The 19557-nt window shown below is 53.3% G+C and overlaps 1 protein-coding gene across 5 annotated transcripts in view; it reads left to right on the forward strand.

Annotated features, from left to right (window-relative positions):
• The window catches only part of AGAP1 (ArfGAP with GTPase domain, ankyrin repeat and PH domain 1), a 568365-nt gene extending 554085 nt beyond the window's left edge, over window positions 1-14280 (forward strand). For all 5 annotated transcript variants that reach the window (XM_081494022.1, XM_081494021.1, XM_081494020.1 and 2 more), the window contains 2 exons: window positions 10329-10584; window positions 12923-14280. In XM_081494022.1, the coding sequence (XP_081350148.1) occupies window positions 10329-10584; window positions 12923-13126 (460 nt within the window). In that variant the 3' untranslated portion in view covers window positions 13127-14280. The remainder of the gene's footprint in view (window positions 1-10328; window positions 10585-12922) is intronic.
• The last annotated feature ends 5277 nt before the right edge of the window (window positions 14281-19557 follow it).

The raw sequence follows: 19557 nt of genomic DNA on the forward strand, positions 1-19557 counted from the left end.
GACTGTAATAAGCCTAATACAGTTGACTTTATTTAATTAATAATGATCCTCTTCTGTTCCTCTGAGCTCATAAAGCACCCCGCAGGTTGGCAAAAACACTCATAATATCGATCCAAAGTCAGGCAGGATATTTATTTTGTCTTTGCCCCGTGAGCATAAATCCTTGTTCGTCCCCTCCTGCTCTCCTCCGCGTGTGGAATTTACAGTGGCCAGTTTCTTAAAAGCTTTCGGTAATTAAGGAATAAATAGCCATAGGTCTTTGTTGGTCCTCCTCCTCTCTGTCCATCCCGAGCCCGGACCCCTTGGCAACGCGGCCGGGGGAGAAGGCATGCGTGCGGGGCTCGCAGCGGGCCGGGGTCTCCCCCTGCCGAGAGAGGAAGCCCCTCTGTTTTCCTAACATATTGTTCCAGCCCCCTCTACCATGCCTCCCCTCCCAGTTCCTGTTTTGCTTGAGGCCAAAAGACACTTGGGAAATTCCTTGCTGCTAGCTAGCACTTTTCTTGCCTCTTCCTGTCCCCTTGGGTCACCGTTAAAGCCGGGTGGGTCTCCTCCAATTTCCCCTCGTCCTCCCTAAGGACATTCCTTCACTCCAGTATACTTGGCTACAAAAATCTCCTTTAAAATCACCATTGAAAAAAATCCTTCCCCACCCCGTGAGGTGGGGGGAGCAAATAGATGTTTCTGAAAGGAGCAGGGTGACGAGCACTCAGAAAGTTCTTGGCCCTTTAACATTTGGGGGTGGGTTTCCCATAAAAATGAACGCGTGAGACTTGACGCTGTGTGGGCGTTTGGGAAAGGCCGTTCATCACCCCCTCACCCCAATGTCTTATCCAGAGAAAGCCGTGTTTGCGGAGATGGGAAGGCCGAGGCCAGAATCACCGCAGGACCACTCCTGACCTCATCCCAGAATATCGTCCATCCTGCCTCAACGATGGGCAAGGACCTGGGGGGCGTCCGGTCACAGCTCCCGTGTCTGCCCCTGGTGACCACACAATGGAGCTGAAAGCCAGTCAGAAACGTTGTGGTTATTTACTAAAGCGGTGTTTTCTGGGAATCCAACCCATTAACCTCGTCACCCCCTTGGTAGCCCGCTGGACCGTCCCTGCCAGACCCCAAATGCAGCTGGTGGCAGTGGAGTGCGTCTGCATCCTGTAGCCCACCCCCCCAACCCCCCCCCCCAGTGCATGAGGGACCCACCGCAGCAAGAAGGGTTTCTTTAAGGAAGGTGGTCCAGATCCAGTCCGGGTGCCTCTCACTCAGCCCCAAGGTTCCTGAAGGGTCTTTGAGACCTGCCCTGCCCTTTGCTCCTCACCCACTACCCGCGTTTGCAATGCTCAGGTGACGTCATTGCACCCACAGTGACAGGTCCCCCAGGACCCAACTCCTTGGGGAGCCGGCTGTCCTGAGTGCTGGCATCTGCATTGCCTTCCGTTAGCTCAGCCCCTCCACCGCCACCCCATGCCCACACCCCCACAGACACACTGAGTGCACTGGTGATTTCCTTTCTCTTCATTCCCAAGTAATTTTTGGTAAAAAAAAAAAAAAATTGAGAGAAAAATGGCCAGATTGTCTGCATGCATGCTCAGTCGCTTCAGTCATGTCTGACTCTTTGTGGCCCCATGGACTGTACCCTGCCAGGCTCCTGCGATTCTCCAGGCAAGGATACTGGAGCGGGTTGCCATGCCCTCCTCCGGGGGATCTTCCGGACCCGGCCAGATTGTCAAGATCAGCGCTTTTCCTCTACAAAGATGAACGCGTTCGAGACCAGTGATAGAGATGTTCTCGATCACCAGTCAGCACTCGACCTGGGTGATGTGTCTGGAGGAGCTGGACTTCTTTTGAGTAATTTGAACACCTGTCTGTGGCTTGTGCTGCCCTCCACCCTGGGTGGTACAGCTCGAGATTCTGCAAAGCGACTCACACCTGACCCTCCACCCGGTATTGAGATGGCTGCAGAGAGCAGACAGGCAGGGTGTCGGGGACAGAGCTGGAACCCCACAACCCAGGGGATGCCTGTCTAGACGGGGTCAAGTGTCCTTATCTGGGAGGCAGCAGAGCCCAGAGGAAGAGCTCAGGCCATGACCACCGGAGGCAACCACTTAGCCGTCACAGGTCAGGGACCCAGCAAGACTTTCTTCACCTTTTAAAACAACGGAAGGCAGCTTCTCTGGTGGCTCAGGGGTAAAGAATCCGCCTGCCAATGCAGGAGATGTGGATTCGATCCGTTGGTTGAGAAGATCCCACCTGCTGTGGAGCAACCCAGCACGGGTGCCCTAACTACTGAGCCGGTGCTCCAGAGCGTGGAAGCTGCGTCCAGAGGGTAGCCTCTGCTTGTTGAAACTAGATGAAAGCCCATGCAGCAATAAGGACCCAGCACAGCCAAAAATAAAATAAAATGAGGGGGACGGTGGCAGGACCTACCCCACCATGTATTGTCAGGGTGAAACCAGATAAGTGCTCGGCCCAACAGCTAACACGTCAGAAATACTTAGTAAACATCAGCTCTGATGCTATTGGGGATTTTCCTGGTGTATATAACAGAGTCCAGCTATTTAGCAGTGACCTGTCTGTGGATCGATCACCAAAAGCCCATTGCTTGGCTCACGCTGAATTAGAAAATAAAGGTCGAGAAAGGATGAGGAAGGCCAAGTTTTCCTGTAAAACACACAGAGAGAGTGACACACGCGTGTGCGTGCTCCCTCACGTCAGTCCTCTCCGACTCTTTGCAACCCTGTGGACTGTAGCCCGCCAGGCTCCTCTGGCCTTGGGATTCTCCAGGCAAGAATACTGGGATGGATTGCCATGCCCTCCTCCAGGGGATCTTCCTGACCCAGGGATAAACCTGCGTCTCCTGCATTGCAGGTGGATTCTTTACCACTGAGCCACCTGGGAAGCCCATGACATATACGGGCTATATACACATATACTGTATACTATACTATACTGTGTATACTATATACACAGCCCCTGTATATAGTAGTATATACATACTACTATATATAAAATAGATAACAAATAAGGACCTACTGTGTAGCACAGGAAACTCTACTCAGCCCTCTGTAACAACCTATATGGGATAAGAATCTAAAAAAGAGTGGATGTATGTATATGTGTAACTGATACACCTTGCTGTACACCTGAAACTAACCCAACATTGTAAATCAACTATACTCCAATAAAATGTTTTTTAAAAAAGGAAGGAAGAAAGAAAAAATTACACACACACAAAATCCCCAGCAAACATTGTTGAGGACAGCGTGCTAGTCACGTCACATGGGCAATGCATCGCACTGCAGTGTCTCTGCTCACTGGGGTAAGGCGGCCCTGGCCCCTGTATCAGGGGCTGAACTGCTGGGGCAGCCAGCCTTCCCTGACACCCCTTCAGTTACGTGAGGGCAAATGAGCCCTCGCTGCGGGTGCTGGCCCTGTCGCCACTGTGATCACAGACACTGCTGTCGCGTGGCTGGTCTTCCCCAGGTGCCGAGTTTGGCTTCTGGATGCCTGCAGACCTTGCCTGGTTCTCCAGTGACCCCGTGTGCCCCCAGAGCTGAGCTCTACAGTGGCCTTCCAGTGCCCAGCCCAGCAGCCTTCGGCCCTGTGGAACCAGCCCCCAGGACCCACGGTGGGACCTGGCCCGTCCCACCCATGGGTCACTGCTGCAAAGATTGGAGTAAAGTGTTCCTTCCCTGCAGCCCTGACCTCACACATTTTCTTCTGCAAAACAAAGGCTCATGTCTGTCTCTGATCTCCCCCGTCATCGTCTTCTCTCGACTCCAACCTTGATCCTGTTGTGGTCTGAGTTGGCCATCCTTGCCGTGTGGGCGTCACCTGGTGTATTTAATAGGCCCTGGGAGTGACCTGCCCCACCACAGACAGGAGGGGACCAGAGCCAGCGCTGGTCCACGCTCAGGCCTGCGTGGGCCAGAAAGCCCTCTTGCCCTTCCCAGCGAGTCCACACCAGCTGGAGGGCTTCCTTCTCCACAGGCCAGTCTTGATGGCCAGCAAGGTCTGGGAACCTCATCCCACCTCCGCAGCCGGGGCCACTTCCGTCCGCCCTGTCAAACCTGGATGGTGCGGGCTTCCCCAGGCCTTTACATCTGGCCACCCCAGTTCACAAAAAGAGAAGCCGCGTCTGTCAGTTACAGAATCCACCCTTTGCCCCCACTGCCTGAAGCCTAGAGCAGAAATGCCCCATCTCGTTTGTCCTGAAGCCTTTCCTTAATGTCATGACTTCCCCACATATGAACACACCTCCGCTGTCACCCACGCATGATATCCAGCTTCTGATACAGGAAAGTGAAAGTCACTCAGTCGTGTCCAACTCTTTGCGACCCCAGGGACTATACAGTCCATGGAATTCTCCAGGCCAGAATACTGGAGTGGGTAGCTGTTCCCTTCTCCAGGGAATCTTCCCAACCCAGGGATCGAACCCAGGTCTCCCACATTGCAGGCGGATTCTTTACCAGCTGAGACACTAGGGAAGCCCAAGGATACTGGAGTGGGTAGTCTATCCCTTCTCTAGGGGATCTTCCCAACCCAGGAATCGAACAGGGATCTTCTGCATTGCAGGCAGATTCTTTACCAACTGAGCCACCAGGGACACGTAGGTCACTCGTAAAAACGTGGCGGGTGCTCCGGGGGTCAGGCATCGTCAACAAAGCCAGGTGTTGTTGTCACTGTCACGGGACGCGTGCACCCAATGTCTGCGAGTCAGCGCCCCCTGAACTGCTGCTCGCACTTGATTCCGTCTGGCAGGCACTAAATCTGCAGGTTGCAGGTGAGGCGTGCCCCCGGGACTGCCTTTGGGGGCGCCTCAGTTGAGTCTGCACCCCTCAAGGTCAAGCGTGTGGCAAAGCCTCATCTGTCAGGCTGCAGGCCCAGCGGACCCCGCAGGACTCTGGACTCAGGGCCTCCGGGACCTCGGATCCTGGGTTCACCCACCAGGTGGCTTTCGGGGCCCAGAGAGGCCCGACGGGCCACCTGGAAAGGGCTTCCCCTTAGGCAAGAAGGAGAGGAAAATATTTACCATCATGCCTTCAGTTGCGTCTTGACTTTCTCTTTGGGGGAACCGGGTCGGTGTCTTTCTTCTGATCAGTGGCCCGTTCTCTCATTTTCCCTGCTCCCTTGTGGTTGATTTATTTAAAGGTGTGTCAGCATGGGGCTCAAATGAGGAGCAGCCGGGCCTCTTCCTCTCTGCTGACGGCCGGCCGTGCCAATAATTCATTTTTTAGCTCATTAGCTAACGGAGGCTGTGAGCAGCGGGCCTCCAGGGGACTGGAATGAGGTGAGGTGATCTACTGCTGGCTACACTGCTCTTGAACTGGCCTTCCTTGGGGAAAATGAGAGGCTGGGCTGAGACAAGCCGGGGATCCCAGAGTCACCATTGGGGTACCCATGCTTTGGTATCGTGCTTTCTCGGGGCAGTTGGTTTTAGACAGGCTATTCTAGGGACTTCTCTGGTGGTCCAGTGGTGCAGAATCCGCCTTGCAGCGCAGGGCATGTGGGTTCGATCCCTGGTCGGGGAGCTCAGATCCCCCCGCGTGCTACAGCTAGAGATCCCAGATGATACAACAAAGATTCCACACACCACAGCTGAGACCCGACACAGCCAAATGAGTAAATTAATAGACTGATTTTTTTTTGTCTTTTTAAAATTAATTCATTTATTTTAATTGGAGGATAGTCACTTTACAATATTGTGGTGGTTTTTGCCACACGCTGACATGAATCAGCCACAGGTGCATGAAGAAAGCTCACGGGAAAGGAGTCGCTGTCAGAGTGTCTGTCCTTCACGTGTTAACTGTCGGCACAGAAGCCGCACGGAGACGATGGGCCACGTGGCTGTCCAGTGTTGGTCAGACCAACTGCTGTAACAAAGTACCGTGAATTGGGGGAGCATTCAATAGCAGAAATCTATCTTCTGGACATAAGGCCAGCCTCACCCAGTTCTGGAGGCTGAGAGTCCAAGGTCAGGGTGTGGGCAGGGCTGGTTTCTGTGGAGGCTTCCCCCTGGCCGGCAGACACCCCTGATGGCTCTGTCCCCACGTGGCCTTTGCTCTGGGCACGCTGAGAAAGCTTCCTCTTCTTATATGAGGACCGTGACCTCATTCAACCTTAATTTCTTCCTCAAAGTTCTGTCTCCAAACACGGTCACACTGGGAGGTAGGGCTTCAACACATGGATTTGGGGGCAGGGGGATGCATATAATTCAGTCCAGTAGCATCCAGGAGGACTTCAGATATCTCAAGGCCGTGGGCAGAGGCCAACCAGACGTGGCCGCACAGGCCCTGACAGCTTTGGGGTGGTTTGAATTTGCTGAGCACTCGTCACCCCAGTCTCAGGCCCACCCGCACGCAGGAGTGGGAGGCCAACAGGCCCCCCATGGGTTTCTCAAGGCCTGCGTCCAGGGACCCCACCCCACCCTGCTGAGCACGTTGCCCAAGAGAAGCTCATATCTGCAGGCAACTTAAAGTGCCCAGCGGGCATTTCAGGCCCCACCCTCCTGCCACCGACAGCACCCCCACGGTGAGCTCTCCATGTGCACGATCGTGGCAAGAATCATGAGAGATGCTGGTCTCTTCAGTCATCCCAACACCCACAGCTGCTGTTTTGCTGGGTGACCACGGTGGCCAGGCAGAGCATCATCCAAACACGAGACTTGAATCCCAAAGCCACGTTGCCTGCTGTAGATGTCGCTGTGCCCATTTTACAGATGAGGAAACAAAAGCCCTGCAAGTTACTGAAGTTGCAAAGGTCTGCAGCACAAAGAAGATTAGCACCTAAACCCCAGCCTCTCCAGCCCTGAAAAACCGCAGCCTTTTATCTCCATGTCGATTCTCTTTCGCCTCCCTCTGGCCACTGCAGGAAGCACACAGGAGTAAGCGTTCCTCCCCGTGTGTTAGCGTGGGCGAAAATCACAGGACATAGCCTGTAAGTAGTATTAAGTGCTGTATCAGGGTTTAGTTGCCCCACAGCATGTGGAATCTTAGTTCCCCAAACAGGAATTGAACCTGTGTCCCCTGCATTGGAAGGCAGATTCTTAACCACTGGAATATCAGGGAAGTCCCAGAGTCTTCCTCTTAAAGAAGGCTCCCCAAGGAACTTCCCTGGTGGTCCAGTGCTTAAGACTCCACACTTCCACACAGGGGGCGAGAGTTTGATCCCTGGTCAGGGAACTAATGTCTCACGTGCCTTGCGGCCAAAAAAAAAAAAAAGAAAATGTCTTGAACCGAATAAAAATGAAAATGCAACATGTCAATTTACAAAAAAGAAGACATCCTAAATGGTATGTGCTTTTAGCCCCACAAAACCTGTACCCAACTTTGTTAAGCATTGGGAACAACACTGGTTTTTAAAAGCCAAGGACAGCTTAAATGCACTCATCATTCAGATGCCTGTGAGTTCAGTGAATACAGGTGAGCTTGGGAGGCTGGGACCCCCCATGAGAACGCACTGACCACAGGGGAGCAGCCAGAAGCTACGGTCTGACCTGGTTCTTTGGCTGGGGTACTCGCACATGAAAAGGAAAATGGGTAATTGCAGTTAGCACTGTAGCTCCTATGTTCCGTCCTCTGCTTTATCCCTGAATGATTTGGCAATGAGTATTAAAATCAACCAGAGCAGAATAAAAGGCATCTGATTTTAATGCCAACCAAAAAAAATGAGAACTAGCAGATTGGAACTTGAAAATCTGGATGTATGCCTCCCCCAACAGTCCCTTTTCATTTAATTCACGTTTTGCTCTTTGGCGATTTATGCAATGCATCAACATATGTTTAATACATTTTAAATAAGGTTTTTAAATAACATGAAAAACACGGACGGTCCTGGGTTTTTTTGTCTTTCACCTCCTCCACTGTTTTCCAAGATGTTACCTGCGCTCTTGTGCCTGTGTTCTGGCCCAGGCGAGGGGTGCTGTGCAGCGGGCCTCTGAGCTCTGGGGTGCGGGTGTGAGTTCTCAGCTGCGGACGAATGAAAGGGTCAGGGGTCACTCTGGGGTCACTTGTATGGACCGGGAAGTGAAGCAAAACTAATCCAGATTTACTCCTGGAAGAATTTGTTTGCCTAAGTATTTAAAAACAGATTAGGGCCAACCCGACACTGGATCACTAGGGGCAATGTAAACACGGGTCAAAGGTGGAAACAGGGTCTTTTTTTTCCCCTGGAAGAAAAAAATGTCACGGTAACGAGTTTTCTTTCTTGGGCCTGGCGGAGGCCCCAGGTGATTCCTCTGAGCGGTTAGTGAGCTGTGTACCCTGCTGACACCCCCAAAGAAAATGCTGAACTTTAGGGGAGGGCAGTTGTGGAGCCCTGCACGTGTACGTCTCTACGGGTAATCACAGTACCTTCTCGTCCGCAAGGCTTCCGTTTCTTCTCTCATCACCTTCAGCAGAAAGCATCTGAGATGCCCCCCCTACCCGGGCCACCAGCCCTCCCCCACACCACCTCAGCACCCCTGCCCCCACCTCATTCTGTTCCCGGGACTCTCTCATTTCAAGAGCTCCTTGCGAAGTCTCACTTCGGTCTTTTGCATTTTTCTGCTCCGTTCCCCACCCCCCAGCAGCGCTGTGGTCTTGAGGATCGCTGAGTTGTTCTCAGTGGTTTTCACCCCTTATTTGCGGAGCCAGAACTGAAATCCACCCATAGCGGCCAGAGGGGAGGGCAGGAGTGGACGGCTGGGGACCCTTCCTTCCCGTCCGTATAAGCACACCTTTGCTGTGGGCTTCCTTTTCTCTCTTTCTTCAGCTCTTCCTCCCGTCCTACGCTCCCCCGTCTTCTCCCAGCCCTCCGTCCAGTGTGGCCAGCAGCTTTCTGTCCTCTTTGGAGCTGGGAGAAGAGGGGGGGCCCTGTGGCCACACCCACCCAGCCAGGGTGGTGCTTCAGGGGAGGGGCAGCTGCCTTTCTCAAGCCCCCAACCGCCAGAGACCCCCCACTCCCTCCCTCCGGCATGTCCTCCTGCTGTCTGCACCCCCAGTCAGCCTCAGGGGGCTGCCCGCCTTCCTATAGACTGGGCCCCACCACGGTTTCCCTCAGAAACCCAGCGGCCCTTTGGCGGGAAGGAGTTGGGTTTGTTTTTTTTTCCAGTCTTTTTTATTTGCTTGAAAACTTTTTATTTTATTTTTATTGGAGTATAATTGCTTTACCATGTTGCGTGCGTTTCTGCTGTACCATGAAGGGAGTCGGCTGCGTCTGTACATATGTCCCCTCCGTCTTGAGCCTCCCTCCACGGCCCCCCACCCCACCCATCGAGACCCCCACAGAGCTCCGCGCTGAGCTCCCTGCGCTGCACACAGCAGCTTCGCGCTAGCTGTCTGTGTTACACGGGGTACTGCGAGTGTGTCAGTGACACTCTCCCGGTTCATGCCCCCCACCCCGCCATGTCCACAGGTCCGTTCTCCGCATCCGCGTCTCTATTCCTGCCCTAAAAAGGAACGAAACTGAGTCATTTGTAGAGACGTAGCTGGACCTAGAGACTGTCATACAGCACAAAGTAAGTCAAAAAGGGAAACACGAATATCATACATGATGAATGCATGTATGTCAAGGAATTGTGGACACCCCCACACTGGGGTTTCCCCCAGGTGTCCGGAGAGATCACAAAGTCAGCAGGAACATGAGCTTCGCTTGTATCTCTTTCCCAAACTCCCCACTGGAGTCGCTGCTCTTTCATATGTGGTCTGCAGCAACATTTTCTTCCCTGGGAATGTGGAGCATCTCGACTCCTGAGTTCAACACACACACCCGCTGCTGGGCAGATGCATGGAGAGCTAAGCCCTCAAAGGTCACATCAGGTGGGGGAGTCTGCCCGCCACCCTGCCCAGGGGACTCCAGCCGAGTGCTCTGGGATCCTGGCTCTGACCGTGGCTGCTCAACCGTGTGGCTCGGGCCTCTGGCCTGTGGCATCCGCCCTGCATGGTGCGGGCCCCGGGTAGCATGGGGCGCTTCTTCTGGGGCCACGAAAAGCACAAGAAATCAAGGCCAATCCCTGGCTGTCACACCTTAGGGTGTCAGAATCCCCTGCAGGGCTGGTGAAAACACTTCCCTCCAGGGCTTCTGCTGGGGGCGGGGCGGGGATGGGGCCTGACAATCTGCATCCCTAACAGGGGCCCAGGCCGTGCTCCAGGTGGGGACCCACTTTGTACGCTGCAGGGCAGGCTTTCCTGGGGGGGCTTCCTGGTGCCAGTGAGCACACTCGTCTCCGCCGTCCCCTCTCCCCTGATGGCCTCCTGGGCACGCACCACACAGGCTAGTGGCGGAGCAGAGGGGTCGCCTCTGTCCTCACCCTCCTCCCAGGGATTGTGACCGCACCCGTCTGGTGGCTCTTGCAGGGAAGAGAAGGAACGGTGGATCCGGGCCAAGTATGAGCAGAAGCTCTTCCTGGCCCCACTGCCCTGCACGGAGCTGTCCCTGGGCCAGCACCTGCTGCGGGCCACCGCTGATGAGGACCTGCGGACGGTCATTCTGCTGCTGGCGCATGGCTCCCGGGACGAGGTGAACGAGACCTGCGGGGAGGCGGACGGCCGGACGGCGCTGCACCTGGCCTGCCGGAAGGGCAACGTGGTCCTGGCCCAGCTGCTCATCTGGGTAGGTGGCCCACGCGCCCACCGGGGAGCCCAGGCGCAGCGGGTCCTTTGTGCTGCTCCCAGGGGGAAGGCTGTGGGCACCCACCTGAAAAGTGGGAAATACTAGGAATCGGGCGGTTAGGATTTAGGTGTGGGGTGGGCCCCCTGCCTTTCAGCCCACCCGTGTGAGGGACCACGCAAAACCACCAATTTAAAAGGGAGGAATGAACTCAGGGGGGCGTGCTCCCCCTGTGCAGGCAGAGTGCTCCACTCTGCACAGCACTTGCTGCAGTTTCTACCAAGTTCATCTTTGCAGTGGGCCCCTCGGGTCAAACTTGGTTGGTGATGACCCTGTTGTTCCTTTTACGAGCAACTCCCATCATTTTGGAGGGTGGAGGGGTGGAGAGGGAGGATATAAATGCAACAGTTGGTGTGGTTGTCCCATTACCACCCCTTTGGGTTTTTCATTCACCTGAAACAGAACTGTTGGACCCTCCACCTTGAGATTTGACGTGGTGGAGTTTGTCGGAGGGCTTCTTCTGATTAATTTCTACTACGAAAGGTTTATCTTTTAAAATTTCTATTGAGGCATTTGCCATGCAGCTGGAATAGGGAGGAGAAAGGGAGAACGTGATGGTGGCAGCCAGGAGCTGCTTCCAAGAAGCCCACTCAGTCTGCACAGCAGCTTCCTGCACACCTTTGGGGTCCTCGGCCAGGGGAGGCCCCCCACTCCACGGATGGCAGAAAGCTGGACGGAGAGGGCCCCTGGGCAGGAAGGGGAGCTGTGTGCTCATAGTAGTGGGGCCCTGTCCAGAAACGGGGGGGCTCTTCTCCTCCCACCCTCAGGGCAGGGCATGGTTTGTCCAGCACAGCCTAGAAGGATGCTACATTCTACATAATCTCCCTGACTCTTGGGAGGGGTGTGATGGGAGAATTAGATGCAGAGGTATCAGAAGCACTCAGTGTTGAGCTTCCTGTTATAAAAGCAATTGCATATGAGTCTGCCGGGACTGCCGTGACAAAATACCACTGACGAGGGGGCTCAAACAGCAGAACTTTATTTTCTCACGGTTCTAGAGGCCAGAAGTCCAAGGTCAAGGTGACAGCAGGGCCTTTCTTCCTTGAGGCCTCTCCCTTGGCTTGCAGACAGCTGACTTCTCACTGTGTCCTTGCAGGCCCTTTCCTCTGTGTGAGCATCCCTGGTGTCTCTTTCTTTTCTTATAAGGACATCGGTCATACTGGATTAAAGCATTACCCATATGACCTCAGTTAACCTTAATTATCTCTTTAAAAATGCTGTCTCCAACCACAGGCACATTCTTAAGTATTAGGGGTTAAGACTTCAACATAAGAAGTTGGAGGGGAGAAGGCAGTTCGTTCCATTAACAAACCGCATGCCATCTTTCCCCCTCACGTTGGCCAAGAGTCCCTTTCATGCTAACGCTTCCTGAAGACAAGAGATGAGACTCTCATCCATTGTGGTGGAAGAAGTGATCATCAGTCCACCCTTTCTCAAGACCCGGAAGCTTAAAAACACTGATGTAATTTAATCTCGTATTTCCCCTTCTAGTCCTCACTCTTGACCCTCAGAGATCCTGAGATAGAGTCAACATGAGGACATACATCACAGCACTGTTTACACCAATGGAAACTTTACCACAAAATGTGTAGCCACCGATGACAGAGGAACTGAATTATGCTCATGGGGAGGAATACTGTGTGGCTCTTAGGTGTCATGTGTAGGAATTATTTTCAATGACCTGAGAAAATGACCAGAGCGCAACTGTGTTCAGTAAAAAAAAAAGAAAAAAGAAAGATACAGATAATTTGTGGCAGTTTAATCTCAGTTACCCATATATGCATTTAGATTCAAAGGAAAACCATTAGAAGGAAATCACTGAGATATTAACCAAGATTATCTCTGAATAGCAGGATTATAAGTGATTTTTTTTCCTTCTTGTGCTCTTAGGTATTCCTTACATATTTCCTACAATGGAAATGAATTGCCTCTGAGATGCTAAGAGTGATCTTCTTGTGTGTTTACAATGGGAAAGTCAAAAGAGAAATAGCAAAACTAGAATTATCCTTGGTCCGTTTCTGTTGCACAGGGGAAGGGCTTTAGATGCAGAAAACACATTGTTTCCTTAAAAGAATACACCTGGGCGAGGAGGGCGGGCTGCCAGGCTGTGCCAGCGACACTGGGCAATGGCCTCCCCAGCCCTCCTCCAGCGCATCGCCGCATCTCCGGCGCTGTATCCGCCCAGCTGTGCGCACGCACACACGGGGTGGACCCCACCCACCTGCCCACCGCCCGGTCCCCTCGCTCCCGCGACCCTAACACGCCTCTGTTGCCTCCGCAGTACGGGGTGGACGTGATGGCCCGCGACGCACATGGGAACACGGCGTTGGCCTACGCGCGGCAGGCCTCCAGCCAGGAGTGCACCGAAGTCCTGCTGCAGTACGGCTGCCCCGACGAGCGCTTCGCGCTCATGGCCACCCCCAACCTGTCCAGGAAGAACACTAACCGCAACAACAGCGGCGGGAGGGTGCCCACCGTCATCTGAGGACCGCGGTGTGCCCGCAGCCTCCCACGCGCGCCTTGGGGAGTCACCCACGTGAGTCCCGTCGGGTCCCCCCACTCCTCCCGGTGGTCCCCAGCCACGCACCTACCCACGCCCCCACCCCCCACCTCACCCCCAGCGAAATCACAAAACCCAGACGGCCCTCGAGGGGCGCGAAGAGGCTGCAGCGTCGATTCCTTTGCATAGACTCCCCGCCGATCAACAACACAGGAGCGGCGGAGGGCCTGGGTTCTTGATGGTAGCACAGCGGCGTCGGGACCGTGGTCCATCCGGCGGCCGAGAAAAAGCAGGGCACAAGGGGCGGGGGGGGGGGCGCGGGGGGAGGGAGGGCGGCGCAGCCGGCAGAAAGGGGGTGACTCTCCTTAACTGGCAGTTAAGCACATCAGTACATTTCACCTCTACCAAACGGAACACTTGGATTTCATCTCTTCTCCGAGGAGCTTGACGGCATAAATCAGAAGCAAGCAGAGTTTGTCAGGTTTGAAGCCCCTATGATGGTATGTGTCAAATCAGTTGTAGCTAATCTGTCCAGAGAGGATACTGGCTTCATTACGCTCGTGTAGTTGAGTTCTTCCAGCATTACCGCTGCTTAATAGAACATGATTACTCATCACCGGGAAGAAAGCGTATTAGCGGCGGAGGTAGTTACACAGCACGCTCGGGTGATTGCCACGATGTGATCGCAATACTCTGAGAAGCCGCGTATTATCCCAGACATGTTCTCTCAAGCCCTTGGAGCCCTCCTTTCTAAATTCACTGTCATAATTTAGTATCTGTTTAATTTTTCAGTCCAAAGAGAGGAAATCAGTTGCTGAGTATTATTTGACTGCAGTCTCCTTGGTGCAAAAACAAAATGAAAAAAAATAAATAAGAATGACTTGGAATTTCAAAAGGAAACCACGAATTCCACTAACCACGACATTTCAAGCACATTTAGTAAACTCAGTAAACATGTAAAAGGCTTTTTTTTTTTTTCTTGGCCCAAACCAGAGAGATATTTTGTGTCCTTCTGCCAAGGTTGGTGTCTTGGGTCTCAGTCACTCCGGGGCCCACACGGCCCAAGTCACGCAGGCCTCTGTATTCTGTCTTTAGACGAGATGTGTTGAAAATCTATTTGAATAAAAGAAGTTCATAAATATGCATTGATTTTTGTACAGACAAATGGCACCTCTGTTAATTTATAAATTGAACTGGATGTGAACTAATAATATGCAACTAGTTGAGACAAGAGGGTTACAGATCATTGTACATGGGAAATATTCCCAGCAGTAAACACTTCTATTAATGTGATATACAGCTTTTAAAAAGGAGCACATCAGAATAAGATGGTGGTACCATTTGCTTATTAAAATCAAGAAAGGGGAGAAAAAGCAAGCATATTGGGGGGGAAGAGGCATGTGATTGCTCATTACTGAAAGCATGATTGCTATCCGACACTGCTTTTGCTAACTGCAAGGAAGCGCTGTGTTCAGACATGGGGGACTCTCCAAATCCCAGACCCTGGCGCTTTGCAAAGGTCCACCCTGACCACCACTGCCAACGTGGGGGCACAGACTGACTCATGAGACTCCCTAAGACTTTTTTTTTTTACCTGGTGGCCAGGCCCATCATTTTAGTACATCACCCGATTTGCAGTCATCGTGGTTTCTGGCTGCTTCAGACTTCAGCCACCTCCAGCATGGTGGCCAAACATAATCAGCCAGATGGCTACACCTTCGGTTAAAAAAAGGGGGCAACTGTGCCTTGAGCCCCTTGGCGGTAGGATGGGGACGCAGGGTGTCCCCTTGAAGGATAGCACAGGACTGGCAGCACCAAAACAGAGGACCACACTCCCCTGGCCACCCCTGGGGAAGTCCCTTGCTCTCATATATGAAACCTTCTATTTTGTAACAGTTTTTCCTCTTCTTTCACTTTTTAAAAAAAGGAAAAAAAGTAGGTAGGGGGAAAAAAATAAAGCTTTACACAGTTTTTACGTGGGTCAGTGTTTCACGGGCATTTCTCACCTGGACACAGCTTGGTGGAATCCGGCTGTTTCCCAGGATAACAGGTGCACAAGCCACCGGCCTGGGAACCTTGAGGACAGGTCTGTAATCCCTCCACCCACTTTTTAATTCTGTTTCATCACCGTGTGGTTATTTTAAATGTGAATACAGGGGGAAGAAGAAAAGTCCTTCCTATTTTTGAAGAACGCATTACTGTTCTAATCCAGCCACACCCATTGGCCCCCCCCATTAGCATAGATGTTATTATGTAGTGAACGCAGATAGAGTATAAGCGAAATTATTAAATTATTTCATTGTAGTTACTTCCCACCATAGGAATGCTTTATCATAGTGAAGCCTTCTTTTGAAAAGAGATGGAATTCCTTGTAAGGCTTCTCTTTGGGATGTATATGAGTGTGTACAGATTATTAGATGTGTTTATAATATAATATTTTCCCAGATGACTTCTTTTTTCACTTAGCCTTTCACGACCGGTGTGCTAGGCTGGTTTCTTCCCTTTGCTCCCTCCAGCGCTGGGTCTTCACTGATTCCTCCCTAGAAAACGCGACCCCTCTCCTGCTATTTTTAGCAATGGTGATCTGCTCCAGGAGGCAGCCTGCTAAATTTTGAGCCCAAGTTTTGGCAACAGAGAGAAGGCGGTAGTGGGTTTCAGGGGTTTTCTTTTAAAATGAAGATGGCTCTTGTGTGTTTCAGTGTCAAAGTAGAAACCCTTTCTCTGCCGACAGTGTTCTCATTCCCGTCTTCAAGCCTTACTGACACCAAGGCCGGAGAAGCAAGGACGCGGGGCCTGTGTTAGACATAACCAGTTTGGGAAGGGAGTCGCATTTTCATAGTTTATTTCCATGTAATTTCAGGGACATGACAATGACCCAGGGAGTTACCGCTGTAGAATCCATGTAACCTTTTCTATTCAGAATTAAAACTTTTTACTTGACCAGAAACCCACTGGCTGGGGAAGGTGTGTGGTCAGGTGGCCACTCACGAGGGCGCCTGGATGTGTCACAGGCCTCTCTGGATTTCTCCTGCGGCCAGGGCAGCCTGCAGAGAAAGGAGCCTTGATTTCCGCCCGTGCACGGGTACACCTCGAATACCGGGGTGGACAGATGGATGGTCCCCCCAGGCCAGGATCCCAGGTCCCCCTTGCATCCCATCTTCCCCGGGAGATGAATGGTCAAGGGTGAGCCTCACTGTCACGAGTCTTTGGTCACATAAGCAGGTGCAGTCCCCTGTCCCCCAGGAAGCCTCCCTGTGGCGTGGAATCACCCAGAAAGCAGGTGAGGGCAGCAGGTGCTTGCTGACCGTGGGGCCCTCAGGTGCAGGAGAGCAGCTCTTCCTACGTTCCTCGGGCTTGCGATCCTTCCATCAGCCCCTTTCCTGCGGGGCCCAGGGCCGGTGACCCTAGCAGCCCCCTCACCTGAGGTTCTGTACAGCCTGATGTAGTCTGCTTGCACCCATCCTCGGCCGCCCGCATCACCTGGGGGCCTCCCAGTTGTGTGCCACCCCCCACACGTCCAGAGTCATGCCCCGTGCTTGCAAAGGAGCCGTCACCACTTCATTAGGAAACAGTCTGATGAGAAAGGCAGCCCCGGGGCTGAACAGACCTGGGCTCACCTGGCCTCGCCGCCCCGCCCTGGGCAGCTTCCAGCTTCCCCGGGTCCTTCTGCAGCTGTGAAACCCAGTGACCTTGCAGGGTGTGGGTCCCATGTGATGAGTGCCAGCCAGACGCCCGGCCAGGGGCTGGCTGCTCAGGACACGAGGGTGTTTATTAAGAACAGAACATGGACGGGACAGGATCCAGAGGACCAGCCAGGAAACCCACCACCCCCGAGCTGGCCACACGGCCACGAGCCAGTGTCCCTGGGAGTCAGCGGCAGAGCCTGTTTGCCAGGCCCTCTCGTCCAGGCTCCCTTGTCCTGCAGAGCCCATCAGTGCCCCTTTCTGTTCACACATCAGAGGAGGGAGCGGGGCTCTGAGAGCCGTCCCCCCACCCAGGAGTGAGCCCACTCCACCCTGCACCGTCAGCCCACCCACTGAAATGCACCCTCCACCTCTTACTCAGAGTTTAGATTTCTAGGGAAGGACAGCTGGGTTTCTCACGCCATTCACTCCTGCAGCTTCAGGCTGTGACCACTCCTCTCTCTCCCCCCACTCTCCGCTGCATCGTTGATGCCACAGGCCTCCCCCTGCAGACGCCTCCTCCGGCACCCAGAGGCTGCTGGACACACTTGTGTTCAGACCGCTCGATGTCTTTGCCCTCAGTTCAGTTCAGTCGCTCAATCCTGTACAACTCTGCGACCCCATGGACCGCAGCACACCAGGCCTCCCTGTCCATCACCAACTCCCGGAGTTTACCCAAACTCATGTCCATGGAGTCGGTGATGCCATCCAACCATCTCATCCTCTGTCGTCCCCTTCTCCTCCTGCCTTCAATCTTTCCCAGCATCAGGGTCTTTGCCCCGCTTCCCTTTAAAACTAGAGCTTCTTACAGGGCACCCTGGGCTGGCAGGGTGTGGCCTCAGTCTCCACTGCCTGCCTCCCTCCTTCTCTCCACCTTCTATCCACCCCAACCTTCTCTCTTTCTCTCTCTCCTCTGTCCCCGGGTTGAGAGATTGGTTGGTCGGTGAGCACCCACCCTGCAGGAGCTTGCTTCCTTTCCAAGGCTGACACTCACCTCGTCCCGCGCCTGTCCTTGGTAGTCACCTCCTTCCCCTTCAGAGTGGGCCCCACCTCCTGCCCAACCGACCCCCTGGCCCAAGGTGTGCTCCTGGGGGTGACGTGGGCTCCTGTGGCTCCAACCCCACCAGTCCTTTCTCCTTGCATGTAGAATGTTCTGGAAGCAAGAGGAGGCGCGCCACCTTCCCGCCTGGGGAGGCTCGGAAGCCAGGTCACCTCGGAGGGCCTCTGTGAGCAAGCCAGGCCAGGTCTCGGAAGCTGCTCAGAAAGCACAGACGGTGGGAAGGCCAGGCGGCCCCCTCCCCCACAGCCCACTCTGTTTACCCCCCTCCGGCGCCCCCCAAGGTCATCGTGACTTTTCCAGAACTCCCCTGGATTGTATGTATGTCCTTCAAGCACACGAATTGAAAAAGCCTTCAGGAAGGAATTCAGACAGAAAGAAACGTGCTGGAGAGACACATCTTTCTTCCCTAGGAAATATAATTTATTTCTAACTGCCTCCTCACACGTGGGTCTCACATTGTGAAGTCGTGTCTGGGAGTGATTTTCACCCCCATCCTTCACCAAAAAAGCTACATAAAGGGCCTTTGGCATCGAGTCGCACGTTTTCCTCTCTTAGCCATTAGTCAGACGGGCTTCTGCTTTGAACCACACACCCCCCCCCACCCCCCAGTGACTGCCTGGTGGTTGGTGGGCCTTCAGGTGCGGGCAGGGTCCCCAATACATGCCTGGCTTGCTGAGAAGGGCGTGGTCTGCCCCCTGCTCTGCCCAGCGCTGACAGCTTCTTTGTTGTTCAGCTTTCTAAATCAGGTCGCCCATCAGTCAAGACCTCAGATTCCTTCCGGATATGCAGATGAGAGAAGCAGGGAGGGGAGGTGATGGGTCACTTGGGTAGATGCACTTTGAATCCCGTCACTGCCAGGAAGTCGTTCCAGGACCCCAAGATGCTGTGACGTCCAAGAGAAACATTGCCACTCAGGGTTCGCAGCCCCGTCTGTCTTAGCCACCTAAGACATCATTATCTCCAAACCACAGATTTTCTTCCCGTTGGAAAACAAACGCTGTCCTGAAATAGATTTTTTTTTAAATATTAATAAATTCCCTGTCTCATTTTGAGTGTCTGCTGATTTTAAACATAGAGCAAACCCTCTTTTCCAGTTTGGCTGTTGTGGTTTCAGTCCGAGTTGAAATTAGAGGATGTCTCATCAGCAGGGGATTCTGTAAAATGAGAAAGTCTGTTTTTAATCCGTGATTTTTTTCTTTTTTGCAGCCCATGTTTTAGATGCATTTCTGTTTCACCTGTGTAGTAGGCACCCTCCCCAAAGCAAGGCGGCCGTGACCGTGAACTTGAAAACCTCTCCTCACCGCATTTCACTTAGGGTTTGTTGTTTTTTTTTTGTTGACAGCATTTGGTTTGTGGGTTTTTGCCTCTTTGGTTAAAATGTCCTTATCTGAGGCCTTCATCCAATCCAGAAGAAAGGCCTTCAGTGCCAAAGAGAGGGCAGGGTTGGGGCAGGCGTGCCCAGCAGAGACTCGCGGTGGTCCTGAAGGCTGTCCCCAGCCCCAGGACCCCCAGGACCAGGCAGGTACTGCCCGTGTGCAAGGTGAGGCAGGGTGCCCGTGTGAGTGAGAGGTGGGCTTGAGGCTTGTCTTCTGTTGGGTCTGACTGGTGTCTGTCGAGAAGGACCCCCTCAGGGTCTTGGTCAAGGGGTAGGGGAGAGCTTTGCCCGTCCTCGA

The sequence above is a fragment of the Giraffa tippelskirchi genome, chromosome 5 (genome assembly GCF_054371585.1).
Source record: "Giraffa tippelskirchi isolate mGirTip1 chromosome 5, T2T-mGirTip1v1.2.pri, whole genome shotgun sequence".
NCBI classification, from domain to species: domain Eukaryota; kingdom Metazoa; phylum Chordata; class Mammalia; order Artiodactyla; family Giraffidae; genus Giraffa; species Giraffa tippelskirchi.